At 38.7% G+C, this 18,649-nt stretch overlaps 1 protein-coding gene across 1 annotated transcript in view; it reads left to right on the top strand.

Annotated features, from left to right (window-relative positions):
- The window catches only part of LOC110165607 (interleukin-1 receptor accessory protein-like 1), a 347,431-nt gene that overhangs the window by 320,626 nt on the left and 8,156 nt on the right, over positions 1-18,649 (top strand). The window contains exon 9 of the mRNA XM_055167012.1: positions 15,602-15,772. Coding sequence (XP_055022987.1) covers positions 15,602-15,772 — 171 coding nt within the window. The remainder of the gene's footprint in view (positions 1-15,601; positions 15,773-18,649) is intronic.

The following is an 18,649-nucleotide window of genomic DNA, read 5'->3' on the forward strand; positions in this document are numbered from 1 at the left end:
TGATGCCGTTTCCTTTGGACTTCGCACGCTTGTGTTTAAAGTGAACTCATCCAGACACAGCAGGAAGCAGAGATGCAAGGACTTCTGGGTAATGAAGTCCACATCTTCAAACAGTTGAGGCTTGCTGTTTACTGGTTCTTGAAGGGAAAGCACGTTCTGTATTTTTTATTTGAGAAGAGAGGATAAATCAAAAATAGATGATGTTAATGTTTTCGGGAATGGCAGTATTGCATGAACTAAAGCTTGAGTTTAACACTTAATGATGTCACAAGGTGGAACAGAGCATTTTGGACATATAGACAGACGTGTAAATGAAACAAAACACAACTCCAGGTTTGTTTTTGAGCTAATATTCTAACATGACGCAATTTTGTGTAATAGAAGAAACTGAAATCTGGTGTTACTTGGGGAGTTAAATACCGTATTTTCCAAACTATTGAGCGCACCTGAATTTAAGATGCATCAACAAAATTTTAAAAATTGTACAAATATGCTCCAGGGACCTAAAGAAAAAACATGTATTGCAATATATATTTTTTGTGATTTTCTCTCTATTTGGAGGTAAATGAACACCTTAGCATTTAGATTTTGTTCATTTTATTTGTATTTTTAATTTTATAACATGTCCTCTGTAATGGACGCCGGGGACGTTTTGGTGTTAAATCCATGTGAAGTTAACAACCAAACAAAACCAACTTTTTTTTCTACAGTCACCTCAAAAAGTTTTTAGACTCCCTTTTAATTTATTTTTTTATTTGTTTATTTGTTTTTGTTTTTATATATCATAGTACAGCCACAAAATACCAATTTTTTTTTTTTTTTTTTACAAATCAAACTCCTAAACAGATCCATGAACGGTCGGACTGATCACACGCTCCTGAAAATGTGCTGTTTTTAATCCATTTTGTATTTTTTTCTTTTGAGTTTTCAGACTGGTTGCTATTGTGTTTCCATGGTAACTGCTGAACATTCTGCCCATACACTAGTAGATACATGTAGCAGTTTATAGTCCGGAATTTACGGTATTTAACAATGTGGTACTTGGTTTGAAAAGTTTGTGAAGGAATGTTACTTAAAGAATTTCTAAACAGTGTTATAAAATTGTATTTGAAATTTAGACCACTCTCTTTCGTTTAAATTTTAATTATACGAATATTACGTATATTACTGTACTTCACTATAATTACTTATAGGGGGGATGGCCATTCTAAAAGGAAAGTGCCGTCAAAAGTATTGATACCCATTTGCTAATCAATGTAAAAGAGCTCATATTACGCTATATTTTCTGATCTAGACTTAGACTTGGACAAACTTTATTGATCCACAAGGGAAATTATTTGGACACAGGAGCTCACACATCACAACAAAGCATAAAAATATATAAATGGTCATAATAAATTCTAATAAGTAGAGTATAAGTAAATCTATGTTGTAATGTTGTTTCCTCTTCATAAACAGACCTGTGTTCCACCTTGTGAAGTCATGAGGTAATACAGGAAGTGCTCCAATGTGCTTTCAAACTGCACACATCTTCACTAGAATTATTTAGATGATTTCAGCCCTGGAATTGCCAATTTCAGTTGAACTAAAGGTTAAAAGGAGCTTTAACTTCTTAGGTTCTTTTTAAAGACAATGCAGTAAAGTGTTTTTACCTTGTTGACATGTTTCGGCTGCTGCTGCAAGCCATCTTCAGAACTGTCACCGGTGTTGTTCCTCCTTTCACACACCTGGACACCCTCCTCCAGGAACACCGGGCGACGGGGAGGCGTGGTCAGTCTGAGCGACCTGCCAGGTCCATCAGGCTGACCACGCCTACAGGAAGTAACAACAGCTGATATACGACACGTCACCACACACGTGACAGTTCTGAAGATGGCTTGCAGCAGCAGCCGAAACATGTCAACAAGAAACACACTTTACTGCATTGTCTTTAAAAAACCTAAGAAGTTAAAGTATATAAGAAGACATAATGAACATCATTGGCTTAAGTTAAAAGGAGCTGTTAATGTGAAAGCCAGGGGTGTAGTGGGAGGGTACGCAGGGGTACACCGTCCACCCACTTCCCCCAACGTGAGATATAAAAAATAAAAAAATATATATAAAATAGCTGCAACTTAAATGTCAAACTGGAGCTACTGGCAATGGTGAAAATAAACTGCATAGGCTCATGAAATCTGCAGGACTGTCCTATAGTGACCTGCAGCATGAGGGACCAGGACGAAAACAGGATGAAAACAGGACTAAACAGGACTAAACAGGACTAAAACAGGTCTAAACCAGGACGAAAACAGGATGAAAACAGGTCTAAACCAGGACTAAATCAGGACTGAGTGTCAGGATTGAGTGTCGGTCTGTGGTCACCCACGTAGACCGTCGGGTGACCGCAGATGAAAGGACCGGCGCAGTGCTCTATGTCTCAAGGCTCAGCGCAGACGTCGCTTGATCACGCTTTGCGGACACTCTGCTCCATGGACTCGGGGTTCTCTCTCTTGAGTCCAAGAGTAGTCCTGGTTCAGTCCTGGTTTACAGTCCTGGTTTAGACCTGGTTTAGACCTGGTTTAGTCCTGGTTTAGTCCTGGTTCAGTCCGGGTTTAGTCCTGGTTTGGACTTGGTGTAGTCCTGGTTTAGACTTGGTTTAGTCCTGGTTTAGACCTGGTTAAGACCTGGTTCAGTCCTGGTTCAGTCCTGGTTTAGACTTGGTGTAGTCCTGGTTTAGACTTGGTGTAGTCCTGGTTTAGACTTGGTGTAGTCCTTGTTTAGTCCTGGTTTAGACCTGGTTCAGTGGTTCCTGGTTCAGTCCTGGTTTAGACCTTGTTCAGTCCTGGTTCAGTCCTGGTTCAGTCCTGGTTTAGTCCTGGTTCAGTCCTGGTTCAGTCCCGGTTTAGTCCTGGTTTAGACCTTGTTTAATCCTGGTTTAGTCCTGGTTCAGTCCTGGTTCAGTCCTGGTTCAGTCCTGGTTCAGTCCTGGTTTAGTCCTGGTTCAGTCCTGGTTTCAGTTCCTGGTTTAGTCCTGTAGTCCTGGTTCAGTCCTGGTTTAGTCCTGGTTTAGTCCTGGTTTAGTCCTGGTTCAGTCCTGGTTCAGTCCTGGTTCAGTCCTGGTTTAGACCTTGTTCAGTCCTGGTTCAGTCCTGGTTCAGTCCTGGTTCAAGTCACAAATCATCCCCACTTAAAAAAAAAAAATCCCCACTACACCACTGGTGAAAACTACCACTTCATGACATCACAAGGTGGAACAGAGCAGTTTGAGCTTTGGAGATGCAGACAGACGAATAATAAATTCTTACTCAAACATGTGTGAATGAAACAAAACACAACTCCACACAACAAGTATATTTTTGAGGATGTACCAACTTTATAAAATTAGACACTGATTTGGAGGTTTTGCTGAATATTTTTCCAATAGTCTCTTAAAAATTATTCTACATTTTGCTATAAGATCAAAAAGTGATTTCCATGTCTCTAAACACAACTTCATTACATACATTCTTGTTTTTTTGACTTTGTACAAAATCCAATCCGAGCCCACACAAAAACAAAACAATAAAACATAGAAACACGCCTGAATACAAAATGTGATTCTTGAATTTGTTAAATTTCAGTCTTCTCCCAAATTAACTCTGCTGAAGGGGTTTAAAATACATACGGGAAAAACAAATTTGAGAAAAAAAGGATTGAGTTCTCTTATTTTTATAGACTTGCTGTTTTCTTGGCTAGACTTTGTTGGAAAATGAGTCGAGCTTGTGTACTCAGACTAGACATTTGTGCCGGTAATGGTAAAATAAGTGACAAATTTGACAAATGCGTTAAAACACCGTCCCTTGAAAGCTCAATTTTTATGTTAAACTGCTTCTTATTTATTCATGTTGGATTTGACATGACTAAAACATGTCTGCGTGAGGAATACGGTTTTGTTCTCGGCCATTATTGGAGATTCCCGGATATCGTTTTGAAAGGCAAATGGGAATTGTCACGTTATGAATTATGAATGAGACGGTGGTGGTAATATTAGTGCAGTATCTTTCAAAATTCGCAATTTTAAAAACAAATTTGTTACTTGTGGTTTGGGGAAAAGATCATTTGTGAGCGATTTGAATGTGAAAGACGAAATTATCATAACCCGGAGACAAATAATTCAGTATTTTAATGAATAGATAAACGCTGGCAGGTAGATTTGGAAAGAGTGTGACAGTTAATGTGGTGAAGAGGTGGAGGTGGAGAGGCTGAGGGGGGTTGATGTTTCTGCTGCTGCGGTGGAAATGTAGCAGTAATAATGTAGTAAATGTAAATTGTGCACTTGTATGGAGTATTATCTGTTACATAAGGGTGAGTTGTACAGTTGTAGGGAGTATTATCTGTTACATAAGGGTGAGTTGTTGTACAGTTGTAGGGAGTATTATCTGTTACATAAGGGTGAGTTGTTGTACAGTTGTAGGGAGTATTATCCGTTACATAAGAGTGAGTTGTACAGTTGTAGGGAGTATTATCTGTTACATAAGGGTGAGTCGTTGTAGGGAGTATTATCCGTTACATAAGGGTGAGTCATTGTACAGTTGTAGGGAGTATTATCTGTTACATAAGGGTGAGTCATTGTACAGTTGTAGGGAGTATTATGTTACATAACGGTGAGTTATAGAGTTGTAGGGAGTATTATCTCTAACATAAAAGTAGGTTGTTATACAGTTGTAGGGAGTATTATTTGTTACATAAGCTTCATTATATAGTTGTAGGGAGTATTATATGTCACATAAGGGTGATTTCTTGAACTGTTGTAGGGAGTATTATCTGTTACATAAGGGTGAGTTGTTGTACAGTTGTAGGGAGTATTATCTGTTACATAAGGGTGAGTTGTCGTACAGTTGTAGGGAGTATTATCTGTTACATAAGGCTGAGTTGTTGTACAATTGTAGGGAGTATTATCTGTTACATAAGGTTGAGTTATACAGTTGTAGGGAGTATTATCTGTTACATAAGGGTGAGTTGTTCAGTTGTAGGGAGTATTATCTGTTACATAAGGGTGAGTTGTTGTACAGTTGTAGGGAGTATTGTTACATAAGCTTCAATATATAGTTGTAGGGAGTATTATATGTCACATAAGGGTGAGTTCTTGAACCGTTGTAGGGAGTATTATCTGTTACATAAGCCTGAGTTGTTATACAGTTGTAGGGAGTATTATCTGTCACATGTGGGGGAGTTGTACAGTTGTAAGGAGTATTATCTTTTACATAAAGGTGTCGTACAGTTGTAGGGAGTATTATCTGTTACATAAGCATGAGTTGTTGTACAGTTGTAGGGAGTATTATCTGTTACATAATTGAGTCTTTGTACAGTTGTAGGGAGTATTATTTGTCACATGTGGGTGAGTTGTACAGTTGTAGGGAGTATTATCTATTACATAAAGGTGAGTCGAACAGTTGTAGGGAGTATTATCTGTTACATAAGCCTGCATTATATAGTTGTAGGGATTATTATATGTCACATAAAGCTGAGTTGTCGTACAGTTGTTGGGAGTATTATCTGTTACATAAAGGTGAGTCGTACAGTTGTAGGGAGTATTATTTTACATAAGGGTGAACTGTACAGATGCAATTTTCATTTATTTATTTATTTTTTTTCACATGTTTTTCTAGAATAACAGATTAGTACCGTTGCTATAGCGATTCATAATTTCAAACTAAACATCCTCTGAATGGGAAAAGCTAAAAGTTCTCACTCGAATGGTACATGACGGTGTTGCCATGGCGATTAATGCCCTAATACCAAACATTGCGGGACGCTCGTGAGCAGAAGTTCAATCAGGCCGGCGATATTGGACCTGGAGGACAGATCATGGCCCGGAATGTAGAAAGTCCAGACGAGGAGGAGGTTTTAATTAGATTTCTGTGTAACGACTCTCTCAAGTATCGCTCCGGCAGAAAACTGAGCTCACCGACATCTGAACAGAGCCAAAGCCTGGAGACTCTGGTGCCGTCACGATACTAACGCCTCGATACTAGGGAAGAGACTCGATACTGATACTGATACCGCGATAATAATAAAAAACACTCTGTAGACAGTAGAATAATAGTACTTTCTTTTCGCTCAGTGGTCCGTGGGTGTAGTCTAAGTGCTCTTATACTTGTTCTAATACAGCTCATTTTAAAGCAAGAGTCTCCAACGTTTTTTCCTCCAGTGAGCTACTTATACAAACGAAAATGCCAGAGCGCTACCTATTTTAGCAGTCGCAAAGAAACGTAAGTATATATAAGAGCGTTGGCGAGACTTAGATGTGGAACAGTCGGATGCCTGTGAAACATAAACCCTTATCCATTTATCAGTGTACAAATTTAGGCAGGAAAATGATACGTTTACTATGGTAATCAATCAAATTTTACTTATTCAGCACAATACATAGAGGGTGAAGAAGGTGGTGGTAGCTCCCTGTTCTAAAGATCTTTATTTCTTTCCTGTTGATGTGACTTTTAGCCGGTTTCATTTCGTGGAAACCGTGTGACCTCGCAGCATTAGGATTCGTTCGCTCGACGGTAGGCAGGTACTTTTTTTATTTAACCAATCGCTGGTATTTGGTCGTGACTTATGTAATGCTCCAAGTCCCGTAGGAAGAAGGGCAATAACGTCTTTCCGCTTGATAAAATTCGCCAAACGTTGTCTTTGTTCCGGCTTTAAATCCTCGATCTCGGGAATCGTTGCCAACACAGAATGTCTGTCTTCGTCTACATCCATCTCGACGCTTTGTTTACTGTTGTGCTGTTCCACAAAAAGGACCCAGACAGACGCTTGAGTTTGACATCATGACTTCACGGATCTTCCCTGATTGGCTGGTGCGCGGTCTACAACTTCCAAGGTTCTCGAAAGCAGTCTAGTTTATTCCAATTCCTGACATATTTGCTGGAGAGAAACGAAACTGAGCGAAGGCACTAGATGGCACCAGCCTGACTAAGGTTTAGTATCAATACCTGCTTAAATGAGTATTTAGTTTCGGTAAGTTTTACTAACTAAGTAGTATCGGATTAGATTTGTGTCATGTTTATATAATGCAGCTCGATGTGAAAGTATTTTGATTGGACCATGTGTTGGAATACATAACATATAATACATTTTAATGCAATTATTAATGTTATGTATGTATTAATTATAATGTTAATGTGTTTTAGTCCATCAATTTTCTTCAGCTTATCGCTTTTTTAATATTCAGTTTAAGTGTTTTTCCCATCACTGCCATGACATCACAAGGTGGAACAGTCTTTTGTTTTGTTTTATGAGGGAAAAACTCAGCCTAAATATACAGTTTGTGTGTTAAACCTGTGATTAAAATGAAAAAAAAAATAATATAGGTCAGAAAAATTTAAGTAATATGAGTCCTTTAACCCCTTAACCATAACCAGTTTCTGAAAAAAAAAAAGTAATAAAATAAAACAGCTCTTTAACTTTATTTTTAAATCACAGCAGATCGTTCCTCTGGCTCACACAAACTATATTGCAAAAAAACTTGGCCAAAATTTAAGTTATAAACACTTAAATCTATCAAAAAATGACTTAAACGTTGTGAAATTATTCTTCCATGCAGTGAGATCATTTTACTTTATCTTTAGTTATCTTAAAATAAACGATTTCCAGACTAGAATTAAGCGTCTCAGAACAAGTATGTCGATAATAAATCTGAAAACAAGATGAACAATAAGATGATATAAGTTTTAAAATCTTGGCCAGATCAGAGAAATTTACCAAACAAGAAAACACAAGACACAAGATTCTAAATAAAATCTTAAATATAACTGTATTCTTGTCTGTCATATGTACTTAAAATTGTTGAATCTGCAGGTTTCTTGTTCGTGTGACTAAAACCGAAATAAAACTCCTCCCTGTTGAACGGCGAGCCCCAAACGCACCGTCAGTGTCTGTTTAATTGCACCACCCGAGTGAGCGCCGAGAGCCGAGGAACAGAATTTCAATTTGTTCCTCCCTATAAAAGGTTTAGGTTCAATAATTCCCAGCAGCCCCCTCTGGATCTCCCATGGGCCTGTGCTTTAGATGAGATCTGCGCTCCTCCACCTGCACAGAGACAAAGGGTTAGTCTGCCTCCACCTGCACACAGCATAGATCTATAATAAAAACTGGATTAGCCCCTCCTGCTCTGTCTCAGCTCCAGACCGACTAGTGGCCGCTCCAGGTACTGCAGCTACCGGGAGCTTGGGCCCAGAAACAATTCTCCCATAGAAGTGCAATGCATTTTTTCTGAATTCAAACTGCCCGTGTTCTGACAGGGCATCGACAACTTTCACAAAGGTCAGATTTTGTAGAGAACTTTTTAAAATGTTTAAATCCTCAGCGTATAAAAGTTAGCTTTATAAGACTAGGGTGACCAAATGTCCGTTTTTCCCAGGACATGTCCATTTTTTGCGTCCTGTTCTGGGCGTCCGGGTTTTTTTTTTTTTAAGTGATGGAAATATCCATTTTTTCATTTTCTTTCATTGGGGCCATTAAATTGAGCGTCTCTCGTAGCTCTTTGTAACTCAGAAGGAGCGAGACACAAACAGTCGGTCAGTCTGTAACACGCCGAAGAGCAAATGTGCATTTAACAATGACTTGTACAAGAAATTCTCCGTTTTCCGTCCTGGTCGGGACAAGTGGGAGGCCATGTGCACAGGCTGCGAGGTGAGACTAGCTCAATGTAGAGCAGGCATGTCCAAAATATGGCCCGGGGGCCAAATGCAGCCCTCAGACAAATTTTTCTTGGCCCTCAGACTTCCAGGTGAATTGGCCCAAATAACCTTGCATCAATTTAAGAATTTTTTTTTTTACTGCAAGTTTTTTGAAAATCTGCCTTGATAAAGCTAATATTGAATATTTAGTGTGTGATTTTGAGGATCTTAGCATGAATAAAGACTGATGGCTCATTCTAACGTGTTAAACATGCACATATTTCAATTATTCACTGCATTGAGCATCAGTCTACGGCCCTCGATCGGCCTCTGCTTCATCTGTGTTTACATATGTGGCCCTTGATGAAAAAAGTTTAGACACCCCTGATGTAGAGGCTCCACCCCCACCCTCGGTAAAGTGTCTGGGTTTTCACAAACAGGAAATATGGTCACCCTAAGACAGACTAGCCCCGCTCTGAGACTACACTAACTTCACTCTAGCTGCTCTCGCTCTGATTGGTCCAAACACGCCGAGCACGTAGCAGACGTCACACTAAACCCCAGGGTTTCAAAATGGCCGCCCATTCAAGTCAATGGGCCGAGCTCAATGGCACATGATTCCAGATTCGTCTTTAGCCCACTGAGGTTTTTCCGGTGGCTTTGGGCCTACTGAGCATGTGCACTAGTGCTCTTTTGTCACGCATGGAGCACGGTTTCATTTATCATGTGATCACTTTGACCAATCAGAGCGAGAGTAGCAGAGTGTAACCGGAGCAAATGATTATAAAACGTTTTTTAAGAAAGATTTTGAGCTGAGAAAATGTTTATGATCTAAAAATAGGTAAAAATCGCCACAAAATCCGACATTTTTGAAAGTTGTAGGTCCCTGTCAGACGAACACGAGCAGTTTGTGATTACATTGCCTCTATGAGAAAAATCTTGTCTCAGCCCAGAGGATTTTTTCCGCTGAAGTTCCAGTGAGTCACTACGCCAACTAGAGGCAGATACAAGCAACAACAGCCTCCAGTTATTTTAATAGATCCACGCGGTGGGAGGTGCTCGCCCGGGTTGAGGAAGTAAATGCGTAAGAGAACTTTTTTTTTGGGCCCATGCACCAATGAGCGCAGGACATTGAAAACAACACGACGCCATCTTGGATTCACCTTCAGATTTGATTAGTTCTGTGCCATAAAGACAAAAGGTTAGCATCTGTTACCATCTTCCTTCACCTGCAGAGAGAGAAATGGCACGGTTTGTTTTTTATTTTGTTTTTTTCACCAAAAATGTGAGAGTGACTGACTGAAAAACTGTTGTCTGATGCTCTCTAGCTTGTGACTGTAATGTTTCTGGAGAGGGACTTGTTTAAAAATCACCTCTTGTAGTTCCAGCTAAATCAGTTCTTTCGGGTCAGGTTGAGTTAAAGCGGAGCTCAAAGGTCAAACTAAAGTCTAACAAAGTCTCAGACAGACCAGTGCCTACAGTTACCTCCAGAGAATGTTGATGGCTTCAGCTGCAAAGTCACTCAAACGTCTAGTATGAACTTCAAAACAAGAGTATAAAGTGATGTTCCTGCACTTTATGGCTCCTTTACGTTTCTAATCTGACAAAAACTCAAACATGCAAAATGACACGATAAGCACTTGAGTTAAAGCTGTAAATATTTAGGTAATACTGGTCTGTCACAAATAAGAATATCCTGAAAAAGTTATGAATGTAAAATATGTGCTGAACTTTCTGAAATGAGATACAAAAAATATAGAACTTTTTCCTGATATTCTAATTATTTGTGATGGACTAGTGCAATGTCCTCTTTGAGAACTAAATGTTTCTTGTCTTCTCTCAAATGTTCAAGCTCCAGAGTCTGTAAATGTAATACCTAAATATTAACCATTGTTCAGAAAATTTAGGTTGAAGTTAAATAACGACAACTGAAAATAAGTTACAATATCAATCCAATCCGCTTTATTTCTATAGCACATTTTATAAACATGACAGTTTCCCAAAGTGTTGCACAGACAAATTAAAACAAGAGTCGTTCCAGAGTTTGGGGCCCTGGTTTTTAAGTCTCGTCTTAGGCACCTGGAGCTGGAGCCGAGCCTCCGGACCTCAGAGAGCAAACGGCAGAGTCCTGCACCTGGACGGGCGTCCGCCGCAAATAGTTGCTGAAATGGGCCAGTTTTAACCTTCTGGAGTTTTATGGGCGGGTCAGGACTAAACCAGGACTAAACCAGGACTAAACCAGGACTAAACCAGGACTAAACCAGGTCTAAACCAGGTCTAAACCAGGTCTAAACCAGGTCTAAACAGGTCTAAACCAGATCTAAACCAGATCTAAACCAGGTCTAAACCAGGTCTAAACCAGATAAACCAGATCTAAACCAGGTCTAAACCAGGTCTAAACCAGGTCTAAACCAGGTAAACCAGATTTAAACCAGATCTAAACCAGGTCTAAACCAGGTCTAAACCAGGTCTAAACCAGGATCTAAACCAGGTCTAAACCAGGTCTAAACCAGGTAAACCAGGACTAAACCAGGTCTAAACCAGGACTAAACCAGGTCTAAACCAGGTCTAAACCAGGTCTAAACCAGATCTAAACCAGATCTAAACCAGGTCTAAACCAGGTCTAAACCAGGTCTAAACCAGATCTAAACCAGGTCTAAACCAGGTCTAAACCAGGTCTAAACCAGATTTAAACCAGATCTCAAACCAGGTCTAAACCAGGTCTAAACCAGGTCTAAACCAGGTCTAAACCAGATCTAAACCAGGTCTAAACCAGGTCTAAACCAGGACTAAACCAGGTAAACCAGGTCTAAACCAGATCTAAACCAGGTCTAAACCAGGTTAAACCTAAACAAACCAGGTCTAAACCAGGTCTAAACCAGGTCTAAACAGGTCAAAACCAGGTCTAAACCAGATCTAAACCAGATCCAAAACCAGAAACCAGGTCTAAACCAGAAAACCAGTCTAAACCAGTCTAAACTAAACCAGTCTAAACCAGAAACCAGGTCTAAACCAGGTAAACCAGGTAAACCAGGTCTAAACCAGGTCTAAACCAGGTCTAAACCAGGTCTAAACCAGATCTAAACCAGTCAAACCAGGTCTAAACCAGATTTAAACCAGATCTAAACCAGGTCTAAACCAGTCCAGTCTAAACCAGGTCTAAACCAGGTCTAAACCAGGTCTAAACCAGGTCTAAACCAGTCCAAATAAACCAGTCTAAACCAGTCGTCTAAACCAGGTCTAAACCAGTCCCAGATTTAAACCATAAACCAGATCTAAACCAGGTCTAAACCAGGTCTAAACCAGATCCAGTAAACCAGGTCTAAACCAGGTCTAAACCAGGTCTAAACCAGATCCCCAGTCTAAACCAGATCCTAAACCAGAAACCAGTAAACCAAACCAGATTTAAACCAAAACCAGGTCTAAACCAGTCCAGGTCTAAACCAGATCCAGTCCAAAACCAGGTCTAAACCAGGTCTAAACCAGTAAACCAGTCTAAACCAGAAACCAGGTCTAAACCAGTCCAGTCTAAACCAGGTCTAAACCAGGTCTAAACCAGGTTTAAACCAGATCAAACAGGACTAAACCAGGACTCCAGTAAACCAGGTCTAAACCAGGTCTAAACCAGGTCTAAACCAGGTCTAAACCAGTCTAAACCAGGTCTAAACCAGTCTAAACCAGTCTAAACCAGTCTAAACCAGATAAACCAGGTCTAAACCAGGTCTAAACCAGGTCTAAACCAGGTCTAAACCGTCCACAAAGTGCCATCGGGCTCCGTGGGACGCGGAACTCAGATCCGGGTCCATCCCAACAGTCAGTCCTGGTTCAGTTCTAGTTTAGTCCTGGTTTAGTCCTGCAGGATTCAATCATGGCATCAGTCCTAGGTTAGTCCCGATTGTGCGGCGCAAATGTCCGGCATCTCGATCGCTGTTTCTTCTGCTCATAAATAAAGCTTGTGAAGTGAGGACGTATTTTTGACAGTCGAGTTGCGTCTGTAAATTCATATTCATACTGAAGAAAGCGTAACCGTTTCATTTCATTTCGTGATTGTATTTCTTGAAATCGTAACTTTTCATTTCATATTCTGATGGATGCTTCTGTTTGTCCAGTTCATTCAAAGCTTTAAAAACAAACAATAAAATCTCTAAAATCAACTCTAAATTGAACAGGAGCAAAGACACGAGGATCGGTGTAATATGTTCTCGTTTTTTTGGTTCCTATTAAAATCCGTGCCTCGAATTTCTGAACAAAATGAAGACCGTAAAGTTCAGACAAAAGCGTGCATGACCTGTTGAGAAAGATTAAAAGATATAAAAAAGGTTTGACTTTGGATAAAAGCCGCGAATGATTAAAAACTCAATAGAAACACAATAGAGCAGATTTATTAAAGATGAACGTAGCAGGAGACATTACAATACTAATTCTGAAAATGCCCCAATCACATTATTATAGAAACTCTTATAATTCCTCGTTTTGTCCTTTTTGCTTTTTAAATTACTTCAGTTCTTCCTCTTACTCGTTTTAACTATAATTATTGCGAACAAAAGCCTCTAAATATTCACAGTGGGGTGACAGCGGTGCATAAACTCCCAAACAGAATTCTACACTAAATGAAATTACAGCCTTTTTACCCGCTCCTCGTGACGCTGAAGTATTATTCTTCTACACTGAATGAACAAAAGGCAAAGGAAAACGTTGAAATATACGTGGTTTTTGCGTCTCGTTTGCAGTCCGGGCCCGTGCTTTCCTCTGTGGTTTATTCCGAGGTGAGTTCAGTAGTTCAGCTGTTCCTCCAGGCTGCATACATTACACCTGACGCGGGGAGAGGGCGAGCATACATTAGCATCCGAGCGCTGACTGTTGTGACTCAGCGCGGCGTCAAGGTGCTTCAAGTTAAAGGAGGGTTACGTTTAGAGTGACCGGACGTTCCCGTTTACTCGGGACAGTCCCAGTCTCGAGCCCAGTGTCCCCAGTCCCAGCAGATTTATACAAAACCACTGATTTGTCCCAGTTTTATACAAGAAACGTCCCAGCTGTGCCCATTGGTGTGTTTATTTTCCTGTATTTTGGTATAATATTGTTTTGAAGAGGGTCTGAAGCCTGTCCCTATGCCCAGATAAAGAGTAGTAGTATTTTTTTAGTAGTAGTATTTTTTGTAGTATTGTGTTTTTAGCAGATTAGGTTTTCGTCACAAGCACCAGCAGCTCTGTATCTGTTGTCACTTTTAACACTTCTCTTGTTTGAACTTGTGGCTTTAATTTACTCTACGTCCACAGAACAACGCTCCTGGATTTAAATTTTTTTTTTTTTTTGGGTTTAAAAAAAATTGCGTCCACACACGTGTCGGATCAATAAATATTCAAGTCCACACGACAACAGAGCACTGAGTGAAAACATGAAAAAAATGTAATACCTATGCCACACCTGTATGTGGCGCTGTTAATGATAATATTTAATAATGCAAATCCCATCACGTTTTTTTTTTTTTTTTTTACTTTAAGGTAATTTAGCTGATTTTAAATGTATCCCAGAAATATAGCCGTTTTGTTTTGCAAAAGTTTAACAAAAGTTTTCGTTTTTAGCCATAATATTTGGGAGAGAATTATTAGAATAACTTGGTCTCAAAATACAACAGAAATCATTATTATTGATCCGTGTGCATAATCTGCGTGGTGCGTGTTGTTAGTATTGGAGTTAGCAGGGTGTTGCAGTCGCTGGACGACAGGAGCAGCTCCGTAGGCTTCACCTGTCACATTTCAGCAGTGCTCTTGTGGTCAACGCTCTTGAGGCTTGTTCGAGGGCTGCGGCCTTCGCTGCATCGGACTCTGGCGATGACGGGGTCGTTTTCCAAAAGCTGCGGTTTGCTCGTCCATACGACGCAACGCCGGCGTTCTCAGATTTCTCCACTCTGGAACCCGTGCTCAAAAAACACCGTTTTCAAACACCCAAAACGCCGGCTCAGTGTGGACGAAAGAACAATATGAATAAAAACTTCACTGTGTGGACAAACCCTTACACTTGATAAATATTTGCTCAGAGTCAGATTGTTCAGTGACACACTGTCATAAAAAAGCTGTTGTAATTGTAATAGTGGCAGTCTTATTTTTCTAATATTTGTAGTAGTAAAAGTACACAGTGCGATCTGTAAAAGTGTGATTTCAGCAGTTGTGGTTGTTGTCGTAACAGCGGTAGTAGTAATATAAATATAAAATATAATGTAAATAATATAAAACTGTAGGCATTATTCTAGTACTTCTAGTAGTATTAGCAGTTGTAAAGATGTAACAGCTTTTGTAATAACTGTGCATTAATCAACTTAACAAAGTGTGTCTGTGTTTCATTTATAAAAATTTGAATACTTGTTTTTATATAGTTGCTTTGAAATAATTTAGTGAAAAGTACATGGCAAAAAATCCTAGCAGTGACTTGTTATTTTGTAATGCAGTCCTCCTGCCACAAGGGGTCTCATACCTAAATACTTTAAGAGCTAAGGCAACAGTAGTAGTAGTAATAGTAACTCTAACCATATCATAGTGTTTTAGTTGTAGTAAAAAGAACAGTTATAATAGTAGTAGCAGTATTAGTACAGTATAGAGGATATCAGTGGTAGTATTTCACAGTAGTAGCCTGTTTGTAGGCTTTGAAAATAAAATATATTTATGAACTAAATCACAAACAAAACAGACACAGTTTCTGCCTTTTGCTTTTGCACGACTCTTTATTTTTGGCTCATGATACAAAAGCAGAGAACAGGAACTGACAAAAAAGGGTCAAAGAGCAATTTAAAGCTCAATATTTTTCACCATATTTATTCACATGATAAAGGAGTCTCAAATAGAAACAAAACGACATTCAAGGTCAACGCCTACAAAGAATATAGAGTAATACACATACAGAGCAAAAAAACACTGTAAGATTAGATATTTTGACATTAACCGTGTATTTCTCCTTGTGTTTTTCAGAAAATAAAGACTACGACGCGTACCTGTCCTACACGAAGGTGGACCCGGACCAGTGGAGTCAGGAGACGAGAGAGGAGGAACGCTTCGCCCTGGAGATCCTGCCCGAGGTCCTGGAGAAACACTATGGGTATAAACTCTTCATACCAGACAGAGACTTGATCCCGACCGGAAGTAAGAGCTCTTTTCTCCCGCGGCGCATGAACGTCTCGTGGCATGTGTCTGTGGCTCGTGGTGTGTTCATGCTCCATCTGTGTTTTTGTCACCAAGGCCTGAAAATCACACGTTTAGTCGTTATATTTTTATTTAATTACATTTTTAAGTTAAATTTGTATATCAACACAGAATTTGGAATTGTTTATTATAACTTTAGTGGTAGTATTGGTTGTAGTTTTAGTAGGAGGAGGAGGAGGAGGAGGAGGAGTACTGGAGTAGTAGCAGTAGTGGTAGTAGGAGTAGTAGTTGTAGTAGTAGTAGTAGTATTTGTAGTAGTAGTTGGAGTAGTAGTAGTAGTAGTAGTAGTAGTAGTAGTAGTAGTAGTGGTGGTAGCGGTAGCAGCAGTAGTAGTATTTGTAGTAGTAGTAATAGAAGTAGTAGTAGTAGTGGTAGTAGTAGTAGTAGTAGTAGTAGCAGCAGCAGTAGTAGTAGTAGTAGTAGCAGCAATAAAAGTAGTAGTAGTAGTAGTAGCAGTAGTAGCAGCAGCAGTAGTAGTAGTAGTAGTAGTAGTAGTAGCAGCAGCAGTAGTAGCAGCAATAAAAGTAGTAGTAGTAGCAGCAGTAGTAGCAGTAGTAGTAGTAGTAGTAGTAGTAGTAGTAGTAGTAGTAGTAGTAGTAGTAGTAGCAGCAGCAGCAGTAGTAGTAGTAGTAGTAGTAGTAGTAGTAGTAGTAGTAGTAGTAGTAGTAGTAGTAGTAGTAGTAGTAGTAGTAGCAGCAATAAAAGTAGTAGTAGTAGCAGCAGTAGTAATAGTAGTAGTAATAGTAGCAGCAGCAGTAGTAGTAGCAGTAGTAGTAGTAGCAGCAGTAGTAGCAGTAGTAGTAGCAGTAGTAGTAATAGTAGTAGTAATAGTAGCAGCAGCAGTAGTAGTAATAAAAGTAGTAGTAGTCGTAGAAGTAGTAGTAGTAATAGTAGTAGTAGTAGTATTTTTTTTGTACAAATCACAATTTTATTATAATTTACATTTTAAAGTTAAATTTTTACATGGCCATCTTGCAGTATTTCAGTGATAGTACATGGAAATGTACTGTATAGTGGTAGTATTAATACAGCAAGTAGCAGTAGCAGTAATCTTTTAATTCAAATCAAAGTAAAATCACATTATTTACATTTTATTTTAAAGCAGTCTTGCAGTATTTCAGTGATAGTACCTTTAGTGATAGTATTAATACAGTAAGTAGTAGTGGTAGTAGTATTTGCGTAATCTTTGCAAATCAAATGTAATATTTACATGTATTGTTTAGCAGTCTTGCAGTATTTCAGTGATGGTACATAGAATTATTGTTTGTTGTACCTTTTAGTGGTAGTATAGCAGTTGAGTATCTGTTGTAGTACTAATACAGTAAGTTGCAGTAGTAGTAGTAGTAGTAGTAGTAGTATAATCTTTTAATTGAAATTAGTTAGTTACATTTTATTTTATTTTATAGCAGTCCTGCAGTATTTCAGTGATAGTACCTTTAGTGACATTAATGCAGGAAGTAGTAGTAGTAGTAGTATTTGCGTCCTAGTAACAGTAATCTTTGCGTTGTCAAATTTAATATTTACATGTATTTAGCTGTCTTGCAGTATTTCAGTGACAGTACATGGAACTGTACGTGGTCTCTTTTAGTATTAATAGCAGTTGTGGTGGTTGTAGTAGTGAATATAAAACTGTAGGCATTATTAAAGTACTTTGAGTAGTATTAGCAGCTTTAGTAGTAATAGTGCTTTCATCAGATTAACAAAGTGTGTCTGGTCCATTTGTAAAAATGTGAATACTTTTTTTTTTATATATAGTTGCTTTGAAATAGTTTAGTGAAAAGTACATGGCAAATCCTAGTAGTGAGTATTTATTGAGTAATGTAGTCCTCCTGCCATAAGGGGTCCCATACCTAAATACTTTAAGAGCTAAGGCAACAGTAGTAGTAGTAATAGTAACTCAAACCATATCATAGTGTTTTAGTTGTAGTAAAAAGAGCAGTTATAATAGTAGTAGCAGTATTAGTACAGCAGAGGATATCAGTGGTAGTATTTCACAGTTGTGTTTTTTTCGTAGTAGTAGTCTGTTTGTAGTAGTAGCAGTAGTGGCTGTAGTAGTCTAAAAACTTGTAAAAATTGTATTGTACTTGAGTTGTAGCAACAATAGCAGTTGTAATGTTGCGCAGAAGCCATAAATATAACAGAGCTCGGTGTGATTTGTAGCTCCAAGTCTGTGTAGTAATTTATAAAGATGGCAGAAGCAGTACTAGTGTAGTAACTATGATAACAGTGCCGGTACTTTATCTAAAATAATAGTGTTTGGGGGTTTTTGAGTCACAGTTGCAGACTTCAGTAACAAAACAGGAATTTCTTATGTACCTTTAGTTGTATTAGTAATTGCACTTGTAAATATCATAGTACAGGGTTCCCACGCTTTCACTAACATTTCAAGACTTTTCCATGACTTTTTCATGACTTTACATGTAGAATTGATCAGACTTTTAGGGCTAAATATGAAATGTGAATTCTTTCCACTCACCTTATGGTTTGGTTTGATAGTATTTAAACATTCAAAATCCTGTCAGTGCATTTATTGTCGTCTATTTTACACAAAAGGTGCAGATGTTCTGAAATAATCATAATGAGAACTTAACAGAAATGCTGTAGTTGCGTGAAAGAGATACTAAAATTCCATGACTTTTCCAAAACTTTCAGGACTTCCATGACCGTGGGAACCCTGACAGTAGCATTCACTAGAAGTAGTTATAACAACAGGCCTGTCAGCATAACAAATTTTGAACTGCATTATATTGTTGAAGTAAATAAAAATAATAAGATAAAGATAAAGAATAATACTGAAACTAATTTAAGCCACTGGCA

This window comes from Boleophthalmus pectinirostris, unplaced genomic scaffold (genome assembly GCF_026225935.1).
Source record: "Boleophthalmus pectinirostris isolate CB_2022bp ecotype Guang Dong unplaced genomic scaffold, ASM2622593v1 HiC_scaffold_11, whole genome shotgun sequence".
Lineage (NCBI taxonomy): Eukaryota > Metazoa > Chordata > Actinopteri > Gobiiformes > Gobiidae > Boleophthalmus > Boleophthalmus pectinirostris.